This window comes from Nanorana parkeri, unplaced genomic scaffold (assembly GCF_000935625.1).
Source record: "Nanorana parkeri isolate BGI_ZX_2015 unplaced genomic scaffold, ASM93562v1 scaffold119, whole genome shotgun sequence".
NCBI lineage: Eukaryota > Metazoa > Chordata > Amphibia > Anura > Dicroglossidae > Nanorana > Nanorana parkeri.
The window spans coordinates 785,247-806,991 of record NW_017306387.1 but is presented as its reverse complement, the minus strand read 5'-3'; the positions used below and the strand labels follow the sequence as shown (position 1 = coordinate 806,991).

Below are 21,745 nucleotides of genomic sequence, written 5' to 3'. Positions count from 1 at the left end.
ATTCTTCCTGATCTATACTTAATCACTGGCACAGAATAAGTATTTACATAGGTTCCAACTCCACTGAGTTACATGCTTGCTCCAGGTCAGTGACTCAAAATGACTGATACCTGAGCCAGCCAGATAACTAGCATTTTCAAAGAAAGGATAGCAAAAGCAGCTTCCATATGTCTCAAATGATAGATACGTGGCCTTTATGCCACTGAAGACTGCTCTGATACCAGAAAAGGAGGTCAGTGGTCAAGTTCTGGCCAATGAGGAAAAAGGCAAAGATTGGCAATGTCTCTATGGTGCTCTTTCATATAGTTTTGACATCTGGAGGGATACCGTTCTGAGCCTGGCGATAAGTCTTTACAGTGATGAGCCGTTTTCCATGTAGAGTGAAGTGTGACCAGGTGAAGAGCTGCAGCAGGGCACATGTTATTGGGATGAATACAAGAAGATAGAAGCATCCTTGGCGCAGAGTGGTGGTCAGCATTCGGCTGGAATCCATCTGTGGCTCCATACTGATATTATTCATGGCATCCCGCTGAAATATGTCATATCCTGCAATAAAATAACTACCTCAACATCAAAAACATTCACTGACAAAAGATATGACATTACCAAAGTGTCTGAATGAACTGCACTACTTCATAGCAATCACATCCAAACATTTATCATTTGTCTTTTTTCAATCATTTTGATAAATGTAATGAAGGAAAGAGAGTATCTGGGCAAAGCCTGTTAATCTTCACCTGCCTTCCTCCAAACAAATAAGCAGAAATTTGAGAAAAGCAAAGTGTGGGGACACGCAGCAACCAAGCAAAATATATATTTCCCTGGACTGATATTAGTACACACACATCTGTTGAGGAACTTTGGGTCACCAAACTCCACAGCATTGCTACTTTTTGCCATTTCTTGCTTATAGGGAACGTGTCAAGACAAAGAAAATGTGTGCACCCGTTTTTAAGGTACAAGCTTAGAGGCCTTAGGATATACATTTTACAGGCTGCACACTTGTTTTGGTCCATTGTCTAAATGGCAATAAAACAAATTAGGCCTAGAGCATGTACCTTTGAAAATAACTTGGCAACAGCAGCTGACACACTTCTATTTCTATCCTGACAGGCCGTTAAGAAGACCCATCAGTGTTCCCAAGACCAGCATTGCGGAGACTACACAGATTAATAAGCAGCAGCTAGTAGTAGTCACATTCGACTGGACTTATTCTATAATGTTGAAGACATTTCAAAGCAGTTTCTTCAGTACCAATGAACAAAAAAACGTCATCAGAACTGAAGCAATGGCTTGGATAAGCTGTGAAACGTCTTCAACGTTACAGAACAAGTCCAGTTGAATGTGACTATTACTAGCTATACCATGACCCTGATAAATACAAACCCTAAAAGAGTAACAGCAGACACTAGGGATGTCCCGATACCACTTTTTCAAGACCAAGTACAAGTACAAGTATTGTCCCTCATGTACTCGCCGATACCAATTACCGATACTTTTTCTTAAAGGGACATGTGCCATTTTTTCTAAAACAATACAGACTAATGATTTTAGGGCAGTTTCTCACCAGTGCTGCGTACATTGGAGGCGACAGGTTCTCTTTAAGGTGACATTAGCGTCGCCTTTCTCCTTCACTGGATTCACTGAATGTAAATACAGCAGGCAGTAGCTGGGAGCAATAGCCAGCCTGCTATTGGATATTTTAAATTGCAATAGCCAATAGCAGGCTGGCTATTGTACCCGCCCACTGCCTGCTGTCAATGAGCAAAGGAGGGAACTGAAGACGAAGTTCTCAATCAGGTCCTCTCTGCTGATTCACAGCAGGCAATGGGGGGGGGGTTTATAATAGACAGCCTGGTATTGGCTATTGCAATTTTTAAAATATTCAATAGCAGGCTGTCTATTGTTACAAGTGTCCATTCCTTTTCCACTTACTGAAACTGTTTGCTTTTGGTGGTATATCTCAGTGTAAGATGTCCATGCTCCTTATGTGTTTAATAATGCTCTCACCAGACCCACACAGAAGTTTTCCCTCTCAATGAAAGAAGAGAATGTCCGTTCTGTGTGAAGGAAAGATTTACAGCTTCTCTCCCCCCGTGAGCACACTGAACGGACATTCTCTTCTTACAATGAGAGTGAAAACTGCTGTGCAGCAAGGAGCACGGGCATCTCACACTGAGATATATCACCAAAATGAAACCGATTCATAAAGTTGAAAAGGACGGGACACGGAGCAGCAGCTAAGATACAGGGGGGAGGGGGGCAGCGGGGGATGTCACAGCTGTATTCTCTTCTGCCTTCTCGTGCTGGCTACAGCGGTCTGTGAAAGGGACACAGAGCTCTGCAGCCAGCACCAGCAGGGAGAAGAGACTGTCCACACAACACTTACCCCCGCCATGCTGTCACACTTCCGGAGAGGTTAGAGCGGAGAGGGAGCCTCGTTTGGTGGAGAGGTATTCCGGGGGAGGGGCTATGGGGGTCAATGGCCGAAGCTAGTTAAAAAAATTTAAACGGCCGGTATCTGATCTAGGCATCGGGGCATTTTCAGGAGTACAAGTACTCCTGAAAATGCCCTGTATCGGCCCCGATACCGGTACTAGCATCGGTATCGGGACATCCCTAGCAGACACCATACCATTCATAAAACAATACACTTTATCCTGGCTATATATACCTGTATAGACACACAGTAACCATGTGCCAATGAGAGGGGCGAAGGTTTGGCCAGGTTTAGTTACCAAAGCAACCATGCCAAACATCAATGCCGAGGCAGCCTGTTTCCTGCGATTCAGCACAAAGTCTTCATCCACCAAGTCTGTGATCACCAGATTCAGCAGCTTACACGTTCCTTCGGTGAAGACACGATTGCTGCAAAAAGGAAAAAGAAAACGCATTTCAGTTCCGGTGTTGTACATAATAAGGTGTGAACACAATGGGCTGTAAAATGCAATTTATACAATGTTTAGCCAGGCACAGCTTGTACAGTTGTGCTTATAAGTTTACATACCCTGGCAGAATTTATGATTTCCTGGCCATTTTTCAGAGAATATGAATGATAACATGAAAACATTTCTGTCACTCATGGGTAGTGCTTGGCTGAAGCCATTTATTATCAATCAACTGTGTTTACTCTTTTCCAATCATAATGACAACAGAAACTACCAAAATGACACGGATCCAAAGTTTACCTACCCCAGCTCTTAATACCGTGTGTTGCCCCCTTTATCTTCAATGACAGCTTGAAGTCTTTTGTGGTATGTGTGGATGAGGCTCTTTATCTTCTCAGATGGTAAAGCTGCCCATTCTTCTTGGCAAAAAGCCTCCAGGTCCTGTAAATTCTTGGGTTGTCTTGCATGAACTGCACGTTTGAGATCTCCCCAGAGTGGCTCAATGATCAATCAAGCCATCAATTCCGACCAACTTTCCTGTGCCTTTGTAGCTCACACATCCCCAAAACATCAGCGACCCTCCTCTGTGTTTCACAGTAGGAATGGTGTACTTTTCATCATAGGTTTTGTTGACTCCTCTCCAAATGTAGCGTTTATGGTTGTGGCCGAAAAGCTCAATTTTGGTCTCATCACTCCAAATGACTTTGTGCCAGAAGTTTTGAGGCTCGTCTCTGTGCTGTTTGGCGTATTGTAAGCGGAATACTTTGTGGCATTTGCGTAGTAATGGTTTTCTTCTGGTGACTCGACCATGCAGCCCATCTTTCTTCAAGTGCCTCCTTATTGTGTATCTTGCAACAGCCACACCACATGTTTTCAGAGTGTCCTGTATTTCACCTGAAGTTATTTGTGGGTTTTTCTTTGCATCCCGAACAATTTTCCTGGCTTTGTTGACTCCTCTCCAAATGTAGCGTTTATGGTTGTGGCCGAAAAGCTCAATTTTGGTCTCATCACTCCAAATGACTTTGTGCCAGAAGGTTTGAGGCTTGTCTCTGTGCTGTTTGGCGTATTGTAAGCGGAATACTTTGTGGCATTTGCGTAGTAATGGCTTTCTTCTGGTGACTCGACCATGCAGCCCATCTTTCTTCAAGTGCCTCCTTATTGTGTATCTTGCAACAGCCACACCACATGTTTTCAGAGTGTCCTGTATTTCACCTGAAGTTATTTGTGGGTTTTTCTTTGCATCCCGAACAATTTTCCTGGCAGTTGTGGCTGACAGTTTAGTTGGTCTACCTGACCGTGGTTTGGTTTGAACAGAACCCCTCATGTTCCACTTCTTGATTAGAGTTTGAACACTGCTGATTGGCATTCTAAATTCCTTGGATATCTTTTTATATCCCTTTCCTGTTCTGTACAGTTCAACTACCTTTTCCCGCAGGTCCTTTGACAATTCTTTTGCTTTCCCCACGACTCAGAATCCAGACATGTCAGTGCAGCACTGGATGAAGGATGCAAGGGTCTGTCAGGAGGCCAGAAACTCATTGGCCTTTTATACACGCACACACTGATTACATGCAAACAGATCACAGGTGAGGATGGTTCTCTTTAATAGTCATTCACACCCCTTTGTGTTAACCTGTGTGCATGTTATCAGGCCAAAATCACCAGGGTATGTAAACTTTTGATCAGGGTCATTTTGGTAGTTTCTGTTGTCATTATGATTGGAAAAGAGTAAACACAGTTGATTGATAATAAATGGCTTCAGCCAAGCACTACCCATGAGTGACAGAAAGGTTTTCGTGTTATCATTCATATTCTCTGAAAAATGGCCAGGAAATCATAAATTCTGCCAGGGTATATAAACTTATGAGCACAAGTGTATATATGAACTTAGGAGGTTAGATCATTTTACCGTACCCACATGTAAAAATAAATCACTCATAGCAGCTGAAACAATGTCAATCACTTTTATAGTAATCCCAAAACCTGATCACCATAGAATATAGCCAGGAGCCTATAACAGATCCAGGCATGTGGTGATCTGGCCATTAAGAAATAAATATATTTTGTACAAAAATAATCAATAGCTATAAGGCACCAACCTGGCTATAAATATACAGAGTAGATATATCTGGTCGGGCCCAGCAAGAAGCATTAGAACACTGAGAACCAGTTTGATGATGAAGAGCCACCGCACAACGCTGTAAACGCCATGTTTCTGACACAGCGAAAGGAAGTACATGTTGTTTAGATGTGGTGCTATGTAAGAAATGCCTAAAAGGAAAATAAATATACATATCATTCTCATTTGGAAATATACCTGAGGCAGTTGTAACTATCAGAGTGATAAAAGGCCACAATCACCCCTTCCCTCTAAAACACACACCAGTATCCTGCAGGTGTCTGCTGTCTATGTGACATCTACATATGTGTATGTGTAAATCCTCCACTACATATGTGGAATTTTCTCTTCTCCCACATGGCACCTAAAAGAAATACAATGACAGAGATATGCCGGCTTTTATTTCTAGCCTCTCCTTTTGACAAGATTATCACGCCCGGCTGTCATATTGATTCTTTGGCTTCCATACTGTTTCAGCACTAGCAGAGAAAAAACATAAAGACAAGAAATTCTGACTTTTGTTTTTCTTCAATTTGATGCAATTTGGCTCAGTGATCTGACAGAATGGAAGCTAAATGCACAGCCATTAAATGAGTATTTTTAGATCCGCTTTCCCCATGGTTAGTGCACTTTAAGGAAACGTAGGTATGATATGCAGATCTGAGCTCTAGGCTGCGGGAGGCTGATATTCCTTGTAGGTTCTTTGTCAGTTTCTCCACAAGCTGCCGCCTGTTCTTGCTTGATGCCAAGTTGTCATCAAAGACAGGTATAAGTTACCCTTTGAAAACCATCTATATGGTAACGAACAGAATCCTTGCTGCTTGTTATATGTCTATTCCTGTTTGCGCATTCTTACCAATTTCTTGTAGGGAACCATGGGAATCACACATTATAAAGTACCTTGATATGCAGTTACCTGTCCATTCCCACAATATGTGGCTCACTGTTGGCTTATTGTTGTGGCTGATCAACAGTGATACATAGAAGGCAGCAGGTCATAGCCAGGGAATAAAAGAGCAGGTCACTGTGTCAACAGTGCTATTCAGGGCACTCCAAAGAAACATGAATTTACTAGCTATGCAATGAGGAGCCATTGCCATCTCTTTACTATGCCCGCCGCCGTGCTTCCCGGGCTCCATTGCCCCTCCTTGCTTGTAAGCCCCCCTATGTGATAGCAGTCAAAGTAAAGTAAAAAAAGTTTGTAAAATTAAATAAAATAAATCTAATAATAATTAAAAAAAAAAATTAAAGTCCCGCCCCCGTTATAACATGGGTGCAAAAAATGAAAAAAAGGCCTGAGTCATGAAGGGGTTAAATACTTACAGAGCAAGTGAAAGGGAAGAAGCAAGTAAATCAGATGTTCTGACTTCACTGACTGCCTGCTTGCTCGTGGCAAGTAAGGCTGGGCACACACCTTACAACCATCGCAAGACTTTTGTCTTGCGATGGTTGTAAGGTACTTAAAAAAAACGTACGATCTGCCTATCTTGCATAGGCAGATCGTACTTGCGATGATCGCAAGCCACGCCCCCTGAGGGGCAGGCTTCCGATGACCGCAATGCCGAACGGGCAGTGTGCGCTTGCGCACACCGGCCCGTACGGCTTTCATCGTACGGACATGCCACAAACATGGACATGGACATGTTCAAAAACCCGCCGAGCATCGTACGACGTTCGGCGGGTTTTCGAACATGTCCGTAAGTTAAAAGTCGTGCGACCTTACAGTAGTAGAGGTCGCACGGCTTCCACACACCTTACGATAATCGTACGATCGCGGGATTTCCCGCGATTATCGTACGATTATCGTAAGGTGTGTGGGGACCTTAACTGAAAGTACTGGAGCCAAAGCCAGCCAGGTAATCAGCCATGACTGCTGCATACATATTTCTCTCAGAGTTGAATCCTTTATCTCCACCTAATGACAACATCACTTTACATCCAAAGCAAGGAATGAGATTATGTAGTTTCCCCCTCTGTTATTGTGCCATCTACATAGTCAGACTAATGGTAGTAGATGATTATGAAAACACAAGCACTATATACAGAGGAGATGAACATTACCTAGTAGAAACGATCCAGTAGAAAGGGAGATTCTGTCAGACAATAAATGCTCCAGGAAGAGGGGGAAGAAATTACTGTTGAAATGACAGTGAAAAACCTGTGAAACAAAGCAGAAACTTAGCAACGCGTGCCTTTATATCGCCACTCAGTAAACCTGTTATTGAATGTAAGGCACAGCAAATGTCCGAGCAAAACACACCCTGCGTAGAGAGTGACTGTGCAGGAAACAGATATTTTTTAGACGCTGGACTACAAAAATATAGAACATTTCTGAAATGATGCAGTTTTTAGTTCTAGGATGTAACACTTTCCAGACCGATAATGTTAGTGCATGAGTGCTATGATCCAAACAAATGTGCTGTTATGGATAGATGCTGATAGACACGACCTGACTGCTTTGCAATGTCAGCCATAATAAGAATGCCTGGTTTACATGAGCATTCTAGTTTGGGCTATGGTGGAAGTAGGGGAAGGATTATGTAGACAGTCCTGGTGCAAGCTTATCTCAGGGGAAAAATAGAAGTTGGGCAAGTCTCTCTAATGTGTCTAATCACTTTATCATAGCTATCCGAGAGTGCCCCATACCGCTATAGAGATCTATTGGCAGGATTTTACATTGGATGTCTATGGGAATGTTTACCCTGGTCAGATATAGAATGTACTCTTAAAGCCTACAGCAACACTTTGTGTCTAGTTGTCATTTTAATAGTGGAAGTTAGAAAACACAACAGAGAAGTATTCTCTCTTGGTAATATCTGTAAGGATGTGGGAACCAGGCTTATACACTGTACTTGTAGAACAGAAGCCTATTAATGTGCACAGTACCCACTTTTTGTCTGCAAAGCCGCTTGTTTCCCTGACAATTTACATGCAAAACTACTGTATGCTTGTATCCTTTAAGCATGTAAGTGTGCATGTATAGGTCACCGAGCCACAGGGCCACATGAACCTCTGTGCTAATATTTATAACTATGATCAATCAGCCAAAATGTTCCCAACAAGTCAATAAACTTCCGTTTAACCACTAATCGACAGGGACCCCAGAGGGGTGTCGTGTGCGCATCGGCTCCACCATCCCTCCGCATCTTTCTGGACCTCTTTATCCCCCCCTAGGCCCAACCTCCCCCCCTCTATCCTGCTATTTGCCCTGCCTTGATGTCTGTCTGCCCCTTCTCCTTCTCCCCCTTTATCTAGTTGTCACGCCTGTACCATCTACTCTAATGTTCCGATATTCGAAGCAAGGGGGAACACAGATCAAACCATGATTGCCTTACTCTTTCGGCTGATTTTTATAACTTATCTTGGATGCTGCAAGAGTAGCACAAAGTGCTTATCTCTGTGAATTGTTGGACGAACATACAAGTACAAAATGCTTATACATCGTGAAATATGCCCGATAGGGTTGTTGTTGCTTGCCGATGATTGCCCTCTCATAAGGGGCACACCACCAATGTTATATTGCTTGTATTCCGAATGCTTTATTTCTATATGTGATTCCCGTGTATTGTGTTTTCACTCAATAAAGCTGACTTTTGAATTTAAAAAAATAAATAAACTTTGTGACAGAGGTATTATATTGTAATGAACCATTCTTTGTAGACAACTAGCAATTCAATGATAAGTGTTCTCACCTGCACCAGATTCATACAGACAAACCAAAGGAAGTTACGTTGTCTGGACAGCTGTCTGAGGTATTCTAGAAGTGTTATGTTTTTCTCAGGAGAAACCGAGGATTTCTCCACATACAGCCTGAAAATGAAGGGGAAAAAAGGATACATCACAGTTCATGAAGAAGGGAGCATTCAACGCTAAATCTCAAAAGGCGGCACTCCTACAGGATGAGCAACATAAAAATAGCTACATTATCTTATGGAAAGTAACATAAATGTATTAGTCTTCGTTGTACATGGCGTTAATGTTACAATGGGGCAGTGAGGACTCAGCATTGGTACTTGGTGTAAGATAGTCAGTCCTGCAAGCAAACTGAAGTGTTTCCTCCAATGTCTTACCCTTAAAGAGAACCTGTGCTTGGCCAATCCAGCTAATGCAAAGTGTTTGCTTTGAGGTCCCCTCCTCAGCAGCACCCACTCACCTTTCCATCACCCCCCTCCTCCTTCATTCAGCCACCAAGAGCAAATACAGCTCCAAGTATCTCAAAGTCATAGCTTATATAGGGCTGAGGACTATCCTTCCACCACAAGACACTGAAGTGCCAAGCGTGAAAATGCGTACAAACGCGGAAGCAAAAACCGTGGAATAAGTGCCGCACAAACTTGTCACGTGTATAGTAACCCATTGAAATCAATGGAGACGCGCGGCAAATGCAGAGAGCAAATGTGCGGGAATCCTACGCCTAGGCGTGAACGCAGACTAAGTAGCCTTCAAGTCCTCTCCCTACTTAGACTGTTAAAGAAGCCCCTGAGATAGCACTGGAGGAAGGATTACATTCAGTGCAACTGATAAGAAAGGATTAGTTTGTCACCTAGGCAGATGAAGAATAGATTTTAGGAACAAAATCTTTCTGAAAGAGGACGCATGCTGGCCATATTTGGCTTGAATCTTGTGGGCTCATGCTGAATCAGTTGAAATTGAAGCTGTGGGTGGCCCCGTCGGCACCACCGATGTACTTCGATCTGAACATCGAAGGAGCCATGCAGATAATTCTTTAGGGTCATTTCTATGGAAATACACTTATTCCAACACCACTGGGTCAAGTTTAACTATGGCCTTCAGATGTGTGTTGCTATAATTTACATTTTTCCTGAACACCATTATGACATTTAAATAAAGATACATGAGAAACTCCTAAAAAAAAGATGCAATGGAGGTTAGAGACATTACTTTGTGTTAAGAAAGGATTGGTATAGCAGGAAATGTTGCAGTGACTAGGTGTATGGTTGTGGTGCCATTCAATCACTGCTGCTTAAGGTGGCCATACACTGCGATTTTCATTCGGAAATCGTACACGAACGGTCTTTCAAGCGATATTCGAACAGTCGATGGTACAGCACCAATTTTTGTTTTTTCTATCGGTCAGGTTGGAAAGTTTTTCTCTCTTAGTGGGGTTTTCATTCAACAAAAGTCGTAGCAAGAACACAGCACATGCGCAAAAGGAAATTATTTCCATCGTTTGTCAAAAATTGGTGGGTTAGTATGGCTAATGAACGATTTCCAAAATCGACATTAGACTATGCTTGATGGGGTATTCGAGCTATAATCGAATGAGGGTTTGTGGCAGAAACCCAAATTTACAACCGAAAATCTACTAGTGTATGGCCACTAAGCTCTTCTCAGCAACCAAAACTGTAGCCTGCCTACACTACATTCAAGATTGGAAGATAGGAATCAAGGTTTCATTGCTTCACATTTAAGCAAATTGCAGCAAAACTCCATCAGCAGCTATGTGTGTGTTGTTGGACGGGGATTTCAACAGCTAATAGGTTTTATTTTCTTTGGATTACTAATCGCCTATTTAGAAAAAAGCTCTTTAGCATGAAGGGTGCAGCAAAGAGAAAATGTCTTCATTTAAAGAGTCCCATATTGCCTCCGAGGCCAGAAGAAACAAACTCAAATTCACAAACACTAGAAGGCCAAAATTTTGTGGACGCCGGACTATCACATCTATATTATTATACAACATCCCATTTCAAAAGCAAGGAGTTGACTCTGTTTTGCTACTCTAAAAGCCCCCATTCTTCTGGGAAAGTTTACAACAAGATTTTGGAGGGTGTCTGAGAATGTTTGCCTATTCAGCTAAAACAGCATCCCTGAGGTCAGGTACTGATATAGGGAGCAACAAGCAAACTCACAGTCCGCGATCCAATTCCTCCCAAAGGTGTTTAATACGGTTTAGGTCAGGGATCTGTGGAGGCCGCTTGAGCTCCTCCACACCAAACTCATCAAACCATGCCTTTATGGATCTAACTTTGTACACAGGGGCACAGAAAAACTGGCTGCCACAAGGAAAGATGTGCAAAATTGTCTAAAATATCTTTGTATGCTGTAACATTAGCAGTACCTTTTACTAACAAACACCTGAACTTGATCATTTGGAATGGTGTTCACATAGTTTTGGCCATATATTATACAGCAAAATAGCTTTTGTGGGTTTTCAATCCTTTTTTTAGTCTGTACATCCCTTTAGCTACAAAATGTTACTTACTCTTTCAGTATATCCTGGTCACTGACAGTATTGCCTCCTGTCTGAAAGCGCTGTTTAAGCAGCCATGTTGATACTGTAAATCCAAGGGCAGATATGGCTGCCAAGATCACACAAAATATCCGGAATGAAAAAAAGTCTTCCTTATTCCACACAGTGTAAGATGCAAAAACTGACAGGGAACCAATAGCACTAAACAGAGAGCAATGGAAATTCAGTCTAGTCCTCTCCACAGCGGAGACAGCTAGGTCAGCCAGCAAGGCATTGTGGTTAAGATCGACCATAGTGAGGAAACTGTCATACAGGCAGAGACAGATGAGGAACTGTAAACCAGGGTGAGCCCAAGACACCCAGAAAGCCAGGAATGAGAGTGCAAACAATGGTCCATTTCTTCCCAAGGCCCTGAGTCTCTTCAGCACCACATCAGGAGTTGAGATATCTACATTGGACCTGTAACAAGAAAACTCAGTTATTACTTCTGTCTTCTGAAGAACAACCCTGGTCTACTTGAAAATTAAGGAAATGGTGCCCCATGCTTCCTTCACTGCTGGCCACCTGTTTTGTCACTAAAACAAATCTAAAGTAGAAATTCATCCAGCGCTCTCAGTTGCAGGAATTCCATATGGTCACCAAATTCTCTCAGTGGCAGAGATTCCATATGGTCACCAAGTGCTCTCAGTGGCCGGGATTCCATATGGTCACCAAATTCTCTCAGTGGCAGGGATTCCATATGGTCACCAAGTGCTCTCAGTGGCCGGGATTCCATATGGTCACCAAATTCTCTCAGTGGCAGGGATTCCATATGGTCACCATATTCTCTAAGTGGCCAGGATGCCATATGGTCACCAAGTGCGTTCAGTGGCAGGGATTCAATATGGTCACCAAGCGCTCTCAGTTGCAAGGATTCCATATGGTCACCAAATTCTCTCAGTGGCCAGGATTCCATATGGTGACCAAGTGCTTTCAGTGGCAGGGATTCCATATGGTCACCAAGCGCTCTCAGTGGCCTGGATTCCATATGGTCACCAAGCACTCTCAGTGGCCGGGATTTTGCAGAAGAATTGAGGCCTTCTGGAATATGGCAGCTATATACTGTATATATACTTTGGGTCTGCCATATTTGTAATACTTCAGTATATCAGTATAGTTCTGTATATTACTTTATAATGATGACCTGGCTAGCACTGTGCTCACAAAGCTGTCATACTTACTGTTTTGTGCTCAGAAAGATGCGGTCACTTAACCACCCAAACAAAGGATCGTTCAAGCTGTTCCATATTAAAAAGATAGTCTGCAACAAGAAGAGACAATTCAGGTTAGCAGGTTGGATGACTACACTTCATTTCATAGAGTAGTGAAGCTGAACCTACACTTACCGACAAGCATAACCACCATTACTGGAGATCTCAGATCATCCTAGACACAGCTTCAAAGATGCCATGAGGGAGTGTAAAGTCAGTGACTGTATCCCAGAATCCTACCCATACCTCATGTACTAATTTACAACTGAAAGCCTGACGTTATGCTAACATCTATGGAAGCTAAATTCACTCCCACAAAAATGACAATTCAATTTTGGGTGGATGCTGAAGGACAGACTTGCCCACCAGTTTCCCATGCATCTCAGGGACTCCACCAGTGAGATCTACACACCCAAGTTCTCAGGTCTCTCAGCCTGCCACAGCCACTTTTATTTGGTAATCTCACTCTTGCCTCTGATTTCTCCTTTTATTTGTTTATTTTGCATTCAAAAAGGTTGCAGCATGAGGAGTGAGACACAAAAACGCTTCATTGCAATCATAGCTGGGAGATTCAGCAGGGGAATCCTACAACTGGAGCATCCGGAAAATAAGAATCAAGCACTACTTCAGCACTGTGTGCCAAAAAGCAAGTTTTCAATGTTTAGTGGACTTTCCCCTCAAAGATCAGGTCACACCCATGGCCAGTAATAGGGACATTTTCCTCTTCATTTCTTTGGCTACTCTTCTGATCATTATAGCATATCCTAGAATAAGAGGATCCTGCCATCCAGAACTGTAACCTGTCAAGGTTCACCATCTAATGTAATCTGTGCATTAAATCTTAAATGCAATAAAATGTTTTATAAAACGATACATAAAGAAAAGTAAACCGTTATGAACTTTCGCCGATAGTAAGAAGACAATATCATTTTAGAACAAGGGAAGAAAAAAACCGCCATAGTGAGCCTGGCTACTGCCACGTAATCAGTGTACACAAACATATCTAGAAATGACAGATTGCCCTGAGCCACATAGCTGAGCTGAAGAAAAGGCATCACAATACCACACCTGTGAAATGTTGCCTCTCCTTTGCTCTGATCCTCCCTCTGTACATTTTATAATAAATCACTTTCTGAATACTTTTTTTTAAAGGTTTTCTATGTGGTCACATGATCGCACAGCTCCAGCTCATTCCTCTCACTCACTCTCTGTGGCTGGCATCCGGAACTCTTCTCCAGGCCAAAATCTCAACAACACTGGAAGCTATGGACACGGGTGGGATGACGTCACAGCTCCCTGATATTCAAAAGTGTTGTTGGCCCTCCACTGTAACGCGACTTGCCGTTATCATGTGCTAATGTGACCACATAAAAAGCTTAAAAAAGAAAAAAAAAAAAAGTATTCGGAAAGTAGTTTATTACATAGTGTGCACAAGGAGGATCAGAGAAAATGGGAAGCAACAGTTCACAGGCGAGTTACTGGGATGAAATATGTATAATCCACACTTATAGATCGATATGGATACTTTAATTAAACAAATGAAAATATATAGGAAAATAAATGAATAATGTATTAACTATATATTAGATAAAAACGGTAAAAATGGCGAGCGCACAACTGTTATGCAATGTGGAAAGAGGAATGGATCTGTTTAAAACAGTAAAAAAAAAATTCGAAGGAACATGTTGTAAAATGTCTATTGATCGAACGAAATTCTAATGGTGAATGTTGTTTTCATTCCGGAAACTCCATTCATTCCAAAATCAAATGTTAAATCAAAATGAAAATCAAACAAGATTAGTCAAGACTCTGGTGTTATCAAACATTCCAGTGATATTTTTCATATGAATGTTCATTCGAAAAACTATTAGTGTTTACCTAACTTTACTATGTGACCACTAAGAATGTTACAGGCAGCCAGAGGCCATGTGTCCTCTGATTTGGTTTTATGATTATATATATATATATATATATATCTCCTTTGTAAGCCATTCACTGAGCGTGTTTGGGCCGTACACCACTGTAAACCATCCATTAAGTCTGGGGCTCACATGGACTGCTATGGCTTCATGCCCTTTGTAAGCAATCCATTAACCAGAAGGCTGGGCCTGACCTGTACTGCTACAGCTATAAGTCTTTGGTAAGCCATCCATTGATCAGGTGTCCGGGCCTCACATGCACTGCTATGGCTAAACACCTTTGCAAGCCATCCAGTACGGAGTCAGGGCCTTACATGCTCTGCTATGGCTATACGCCTTTGTAAGCCATCCATTAGTCCTGGGTCCAAGCTTCATATGCACTGCTATGGCTATACGCCTTTGTAAGCCATCAATTAGTCCTGGGTCCAAGCTTCATATGCACTGCTATGGCTATACACCTCTGTAAACCATCCATTAGTCAGAAGCCCAAGCCTCACCTCCACAACTATAGCTATATATCCTTGGTAAGCCATTCACTGAGTGTGTTTGGGCCTTACACCTCTGTAAACCATCCTTCAAGTCCGGGGCTCATATGGACTGCTATCGCTTCACGCCCTTTGTAAGCCATCCATTAACCAAAAGGCTGGGTCCGACATGTACTACTATAGCTATAAATCTTTGGTAAGCCATCCATTGATCAGGTGTCCAGGCCTCACATGCACTGCTATGGCTATACACCTTTGCAAGTCATCCCTTTAGCTGTATGTCAGAGGCATTTCTTTGATGTATTCAGTGGCTAATGTGCAGTGACTGTTCATTAGCAAAGTAGCCTCTATAAAAGGTACACATTGATTGAAGGATTTCTTTGTCCCACAAGCTAGTTAGCCTGTTCTAAAAAGGCCCTGACTTGATGTGTCATAAAGCACAAGTACCTGAATCAGAAGCCTCTGTAGCAAACATACATTCTCTCACACCCAGACTGCACCCTACTTTAAAGGGAAGTGGAGACAAATCTAGCTTTTTTGGGGGGAGTGATCGCCCTGTCTCATGCCAAGTATACAGCAAAGGGGTGAGAACAAGTCACCTTTCCCTGCACCATGTGAAAGGAACTGGCCAATTACAAGCACCAGTTTGGTCACATGAGAGAAAGGGGAGTGAGCCAGGTGCTCCTCGATACCCAGAAGTTCCAGCTACTTTCATCAATCACAGCGGCTGAACTTAGTGGCGATGGAGTGAAGAAAAGGTGAGTATGTGTTTCTAAAAAGGGGGCATGCCAGTGATCCTATTACTTTGTCCTGTGTTGGCAACGCACATGTTTGCTTTAAGAAACAAAGAACCTCTTTCATGCCATAAATACTGTAAAAAAACAATGGAGAGGATTCTCAGAGTGTCTTCATACTGTATGACCTAAAACCAAATCAGAGGACACATGGCCTCTGGCTGCCTGTAACATTCTTAGTGGTCACATAGTAAAGTTAGGTAAACACTAATAGTTTTTCGAATGAACATTCATATGAAAAATATCACTGGAATGTTTGATAACACCAGAGTCTTGACTAATCTTGTTTGATTTTCATTTTGATTTAACATTTGATTTTGGAATGAATGGAGTTTCCGGAATGAAAACAACATTCACCATTAGAATTTCGTTCGATCAATAGACATTTTACAACATGTTCCTTCGAATTTTTTTTTTTTGTCACCGCGTTCGAAATTGATCATCAATTTGTCGTCATCAACAATTAGAAAAGACAAACGAATGTTCTGAAATCGATCTAGTTTGTTCAAAATTAATTCACTGTATACCCTAGTAAAGAGACTGCAGGGATCTATTGCTTTCATTTGGACAGACCCTACCGAGTAGACCTGCAGTGACAGCAAATCAAAACATTGTGCAGAATCACTAAGCCATAAGCAGAATCTGCATAGACAATAAGCAAATAAGGCTGTTCCCATTTTCAAATATCATAATAGTAAACTATACATCTACTATATTGACAGTTCAATGAAAAAGCTGCTGCTGCTACGAGTTATGGCATAATATTTCTCTCTCTGCTTAAATTTAATAAACACAATAGGACATCATAGAAGCTTACCTCTCCAATCCAGAAAGACAGCTTGTCGATCTTGTAAACCGAAACAAAAGTGTCCACGTAATACAAAAGGAAAACATTGTGCAGGACGGATAGGAAAAATGACAAGGAGCCATAGAGGACCGCTGTGGGGAGATGGAAAATCCCAGCAATAAATCGCAAACCCATGTTAGGTTATTCAGCTACAGCCATTATCCATGCTGGTTCCTCCATAGCATCTGACGGCGAGATAGGCCAGAATGTGCGTCCTCCTGAAAAACACAACTCCTGTTAATATCAATGCTGATACAGACTAATTTATCAAGAACAGTCCGTGTTGCTCACACCAACTAGATTCCAGCTAACATTCCTCAGGACAGGACTGACAACCCAAAGTAAAACTCCAAGTGAGCATTAAACAGTCCTTTCATAATCCTAGTAAAAGGAGCTTGGATAAAGACCGAGAGTCAGCTTAGTAATCACATATGTGAGAATTAACGCAGTAGGAGTCACAAGACCAGCAAACAAACTCAAAAAACAGCAAAACTGTTACTAAAACTTATAATAATGAATGTGCAGTTATTAGAACGTCACTGCCAGTCACCTGTAATGAAACCTAGCTGTATGTCCTAAGTCACAGTGACTCGTATTCAGAGAATGTACACGTACAGACACGTTCAACGAGACCGCCTCTTTGCTTTAGGACATCAGTCACATTTTTACCCATCTCTGCCTGCCGCAAAAAAAGGCTGAATTCTCCCGATAAAAACAAAAGAGGCTGAAGGTCACAATATCTTTCTCAAAACTTTTTACTTATAGTCATTTTTTTTCGTGCTGACGTGTAAAAAGCTATTTCCTGTTAACAAAAGAAGAAAACCAGATGCTGGCACATGAGCACTTCCTTGTTTTACAGAACAGCTACTTAAAGTATTCACAGATATACCGTACATTCAAAAACTTAGAAAGATCTCTGATTATTTATAGAGAATGTGCAGGATGGTGGACATGCCCTTAAATTTGTTGATGTGGACAGGACACGGCTCACATGTTGGTGAACATTACAAGATTCTAAGTTAGATACACTGACCCTGTTCAGTGACAGACCCATAAGTGGAGACATGTCATTGTGTAGAATGGTACCATGGATGTACAAGAACATAACCGTCAAATAATAAGCTACTACATGACGTAAAAGGGACCACTCACCTGCTTCTCCATCACACTTCTATGAATGCAGACTGCAATGCTTGGCACTTGCATTGTTTTCCCGAGATGGCCCGAGCCTCCCTCATCCCAAACAAGTAAGGGAAGGATTAGATCCGTTGTCAGGTGTTATTGGTTTGTCTCCAATAGGAAAATCAACCTTCACTTCCTGTTTGTCAACTTGGACAGAAAGCATTGTGAAATCCAAAAAAGCAAAACCAGCTTCAATAAACACCTGACATAGTTCTAAGAGCCATGTCACACAAGCGATCCTTTTGCTGGTGACAACACGCTATGAACAGAAAAATAATGCACTCACCTGAACCCATGGCATTGTTCCAACACTGCCAAATGTCACTCGCCAGCAACAGAGTGTCACCTGACTGGATCGGCCAGCAAAAATGTGACACTCCCAATGATCTCCCAGGGATCCTGTTACCGGTGAGTTGCCGCCTGTGGCAGGACCACTAGTGTGACATGGGTCTTACTGTTCCCCACTGTACTACAATAAGTGCTTTAATCACTCAGCTGAACAGATTTCCTCTTTTTCCTGGTCACCAGGACAGCAAGTGAGAAAACGGTAAGGGTCCATTCACACTTTGTATAACGTGCTGGTTTGCATTATGTACGATACGCAGTTACAACGCATCACACTTTTTTTTTTTAACTTTAGTGAAATGTCCCAAAATGACATTTATTTATGTGGTGTAGTGCTTTGCAACTAGTTAAAATGTAGCCTGCCATACGTTTTCTTCACCACACGCCAATAAAGCTCTATGGCGTGAACTGAACTCATAGGACATGAAGCAAATGGCCATGGTTGTGAATGGGCCCTAAAACTTGAAGGAGACACCCACCTTTCCCCACTGTTTATAAAATAAGTGTTTTCAGGTACTGTGTCTCTGCTGGAGAGATTCACTTTTTTTCCTAGTTGCTGGGACAGGAAAGGAGGTGAAATCTCCCCAAAAGGGAGACAGAACACAATAAGGATCTGATTGCGGCTGTATTGTTTTCTATGGGCCCACAGAGCATAAAGATTAGTAAACTTACACTGCATTCAGATCTGTAAAATGGAAACAGAAAGATCTGTGCCTTGGTCCTAGGTATGGACTGTATTTTACTCTGTATGCATGTAAACGTTTGTACTAACCTTTTCCTGTGTATATTGCAAGAGCACTCTATTGGAGCCCCCTTCATCCTAGCAACAAAGGACACTAGGCAGTGGGACCCACCTAGTGTCTTTCGTTGATAGAGCGCAGACGGCTCAAGCTGCCTAGTGTCCTTTGTTGCTAGGATGCAGACGGCTCAAGCTGCCTAGTGTCTTTCGTTGATAGAGCGCAGACGGCTCAAGCTGCCTAGTGTCCTTTGTTGCTAGGATGCAGACGGCTCAAGCTGCCTAGTGTCCTTTGTTGCTAGGACGCAGACGGCTCAAGCTGCCTAGTGTCCTTTGTTGCTAGGATGCAGACGGCTCAAGCTGCCTAGTGTCCTTTGTTGCTAGGATGCAGACGCCTCAAGCTGCCTAGTGTCCTTTGTTGCTAGGATGCAGACGGCTCAAGCTGCCTAGTGTCCTTTGTTGCTAGGATGCAGACGGCTCAAGCTGCCTAGTGTCCTTTGTTGCTAGGATGCAGACGGCTCAAGCTGCCTAGTGTCCTTTGTTGCTAGGACGCAGACGGCTCTAGCTGCCTAGTGTCCTTTGTTGCTAGGATGCAGACGGCTCAAGCTGACTAGTGTCCTTTGTTGCTAGGATGCAGACGGCTCAAGCTGCCTAGTGGGCTTTGTTGCTAGGATGCAGACGGCTCAAGCTGCCTAGTGTCCTTAGTTTCTAGGATGCAGACGGCTCAAGCTGCCTAGTGTGCTTTGTTGCTAGGATGCAGACGGCTCAAGCTGCCTAGTGTCCTCTGTTGCTAGGACACAGACGGCTGAAGCTGCCTAGTGTCTTTTGTTGCTAGGACGCAGACCACTTTAGCCGTGAAGTGCCTTCTTGCTAAAAGGCAGGAGGCTCGAGCCACCTAGCATTCTAGCAACCAATAGGGCAACTTTGCTCATGTAAACATTGCACAAACGTTACATGCATACAGTGTACAATTTACGCAGGATCTTGCTGACAGCTTCTACATACTAGTTGCCATATTTCCATACGGTCGTGTCCGTGAGCCCTAAGGCCCTCGAACGAGCCGCATTGCACGGTTTCTTTTCTTTTTGTTAGAACTTTATTGAAATGTCACAAGTGTGCACACCACCAGAACGCAGTGGGGTGAACTGTGCCCACCCGTGATAGGCCAAATTGCCTCGTCTTGCATTCGGCCTGCACTGGGAAACAACAGCCAGCGCAGCCCGAAAGCATATGGTGTGAAAGGGCCCTAAATCCTGCCAGAAGCCCGCAGTATAAGCGTCATTACATTCTGTGATACTGCTGGAGATAGCTGCTCTCTTCTCCTAGTTCCTGGGACAGGAAATGAGGGAAAACAATAAACCTGTAATGCATCCCCACACCACCCAAAACCTAATAAAGTTTAGTCAGGCTTTATGGGAATCTAGAAGAGCAGCTTGGAGCCATTTCTAGGGATTCCGGCAGGAATTATTATTGTTCCATATGCAATCACCATGATTGTAATAAGAATAAGAAGGTGATGGGGGAGAGTAAATCATAGCAGGAAGTCAGCTGAACATGGTGCCGGCACACCGGGAAGTCCATTGAGCCGAGTACAGGGAAGCCAGCCCCAGGCAGATCCTCGGTTTGTAGTACAGAGCGGCCCGTCACTTACCTGTCATGTGTCTTGGTTCCGGCCCCGCACACAGGCCAGCACAGAGCGATGTGCCTCCTCCAGGAGAGCGGCGGGCTGCGGCCTGTACGGGAGGCGGGCGGGGAGGGGCTGTGTGAGGACCTGCGACTCTGCACGGAGCACATATGGCTGCCACGGTGGCAATGTGTATACAGCGAGGCCATCCCGTGTGCAGCATTGGCTGGATCCGTCATGGAATCATTTTATAATGGTGAAGGGATGAAAGCAGACAGGGATGATAATGGTGGAGGGATGAGAGCAGACAGGAATGATGATGATGATGGAGGGATGAGAGCAGACAGGGATGATGCTGAAGGGTATTAATAGAACTCATGTACAGGGGCTTTTATGGACACAAAACACTGTAAGACTGTAAAATGCCCCATCCAGGGCTGGTTCACACCATGTCCAGAGCAGATCTGCAAATGCACACCATTTGCAGTGCGTTCCAGAGTGGCAGCTGCTGGAACGCACAGCAATCGCTCACTAAAGTTCCCCCTTCGTTCTGGGGGGTGGGGGGGGGCGTGGCAGTGCATTAAAGTCAATGGCACCGCAACCCAGAGCCGTAGCGAGTTCCTTTTGCGCCCGAGGCAAGAATGGAAAATTGTGCCCCCAACAGACGTGTGCGGTTTGTGGCGCCATGCGCCCCCCTCCAGAATGGAGGCGCACATAGTAATATGGGTCCATGACTATGTGTGTGGGGGGGGTTGGGTTTTTTATATATTTTTATTATTTACTTTATTATTTACTTATCTACTGTTGGGGGGCCTTTGGGGAAATATTAGGGGTCTAAACAGACCCCTGACATTTCCCTTTTGAAATAAAAAAGAGATTGAAGACACGGAGTCCTCTGCCAATACAGGTGGGGCAGAACAGCTGGGATCCGAGGAGAAATTGGAGCCTGTGCCGCTCCTCTTCTCCCTGCCAAGCCGCGGCTGTTTGGCCGCTGGTGCCCCTGTTGCCAATGGCACCCTGTGCTCGCCATGGCAACGCGGGTGAGAGGGCGCAGTCAGGCCGGCCCTGGCTGCGCCCCCTCTCAGCTGCGCCTGAGGCGAGTGCCTCACTCGCCCCATGGTAGCTACAGCCCTGCCGCAGCCACACACACACCCCTTGCAGCATTTTTTTGCGTTTGCAATGGACCGGTGATGGGTGACAGCTGCCTCTTCTAAATGGCAGATTTCAGATTCCTGCTGCAGGAATTTGTTGGCTCCTGCCACAGGAATCTCTAAACGCACCTTTATAACAAGTGTAAATGAAGCTTTTGTTCCTGAACGCAGAAGTTTCACACTTGTAAACTTAT

The 21,745-nt window shown here is 43.5% G+C and overlaps 1 protein-coding gene across 1 annotated transcript; it reads right to left on the bottom strand.

Moving 5' to 3' along the window:
• Nucleotides 1-230: 230 nt before the first annotated feature.
• On the bottom strand, nucleotides 231-20,450 carry MFSD13A (major facilitator superfamily domain containing 13A). Its single transcript, XM_018553404.1, has 9 exons — nucleotides 20,428-20,450; nucleotides 16,484-16,731; nucleotides 12,439-12,518; nucleotides 11,231-11,677; nucleotides 8,700-8,817; nucleotides 7,069-7,165; nucleotides 4,988-5,159; nucleotides 2,675-2,868; nucleotides 231-546 (listed from the first exon to the last, which is right to left on the bottom strand). The coding sequence occupies exons 2-9, from the start codon at nucleotides 16,646-16,648 to the stop codon at nucleotides 299-301; spliced, it is 1,521 nt and encodes a 506-aa protein (XP_018408906.1). The 5' UTR covers nucleotides 16,649-16,731; nucleotides 20,428-20,450; the 3' UTR covers nucleotides 231-298.
• Between the last annotated feature and the right edge of the window lie 1,295 nt (nucleotides 20,451-21,745).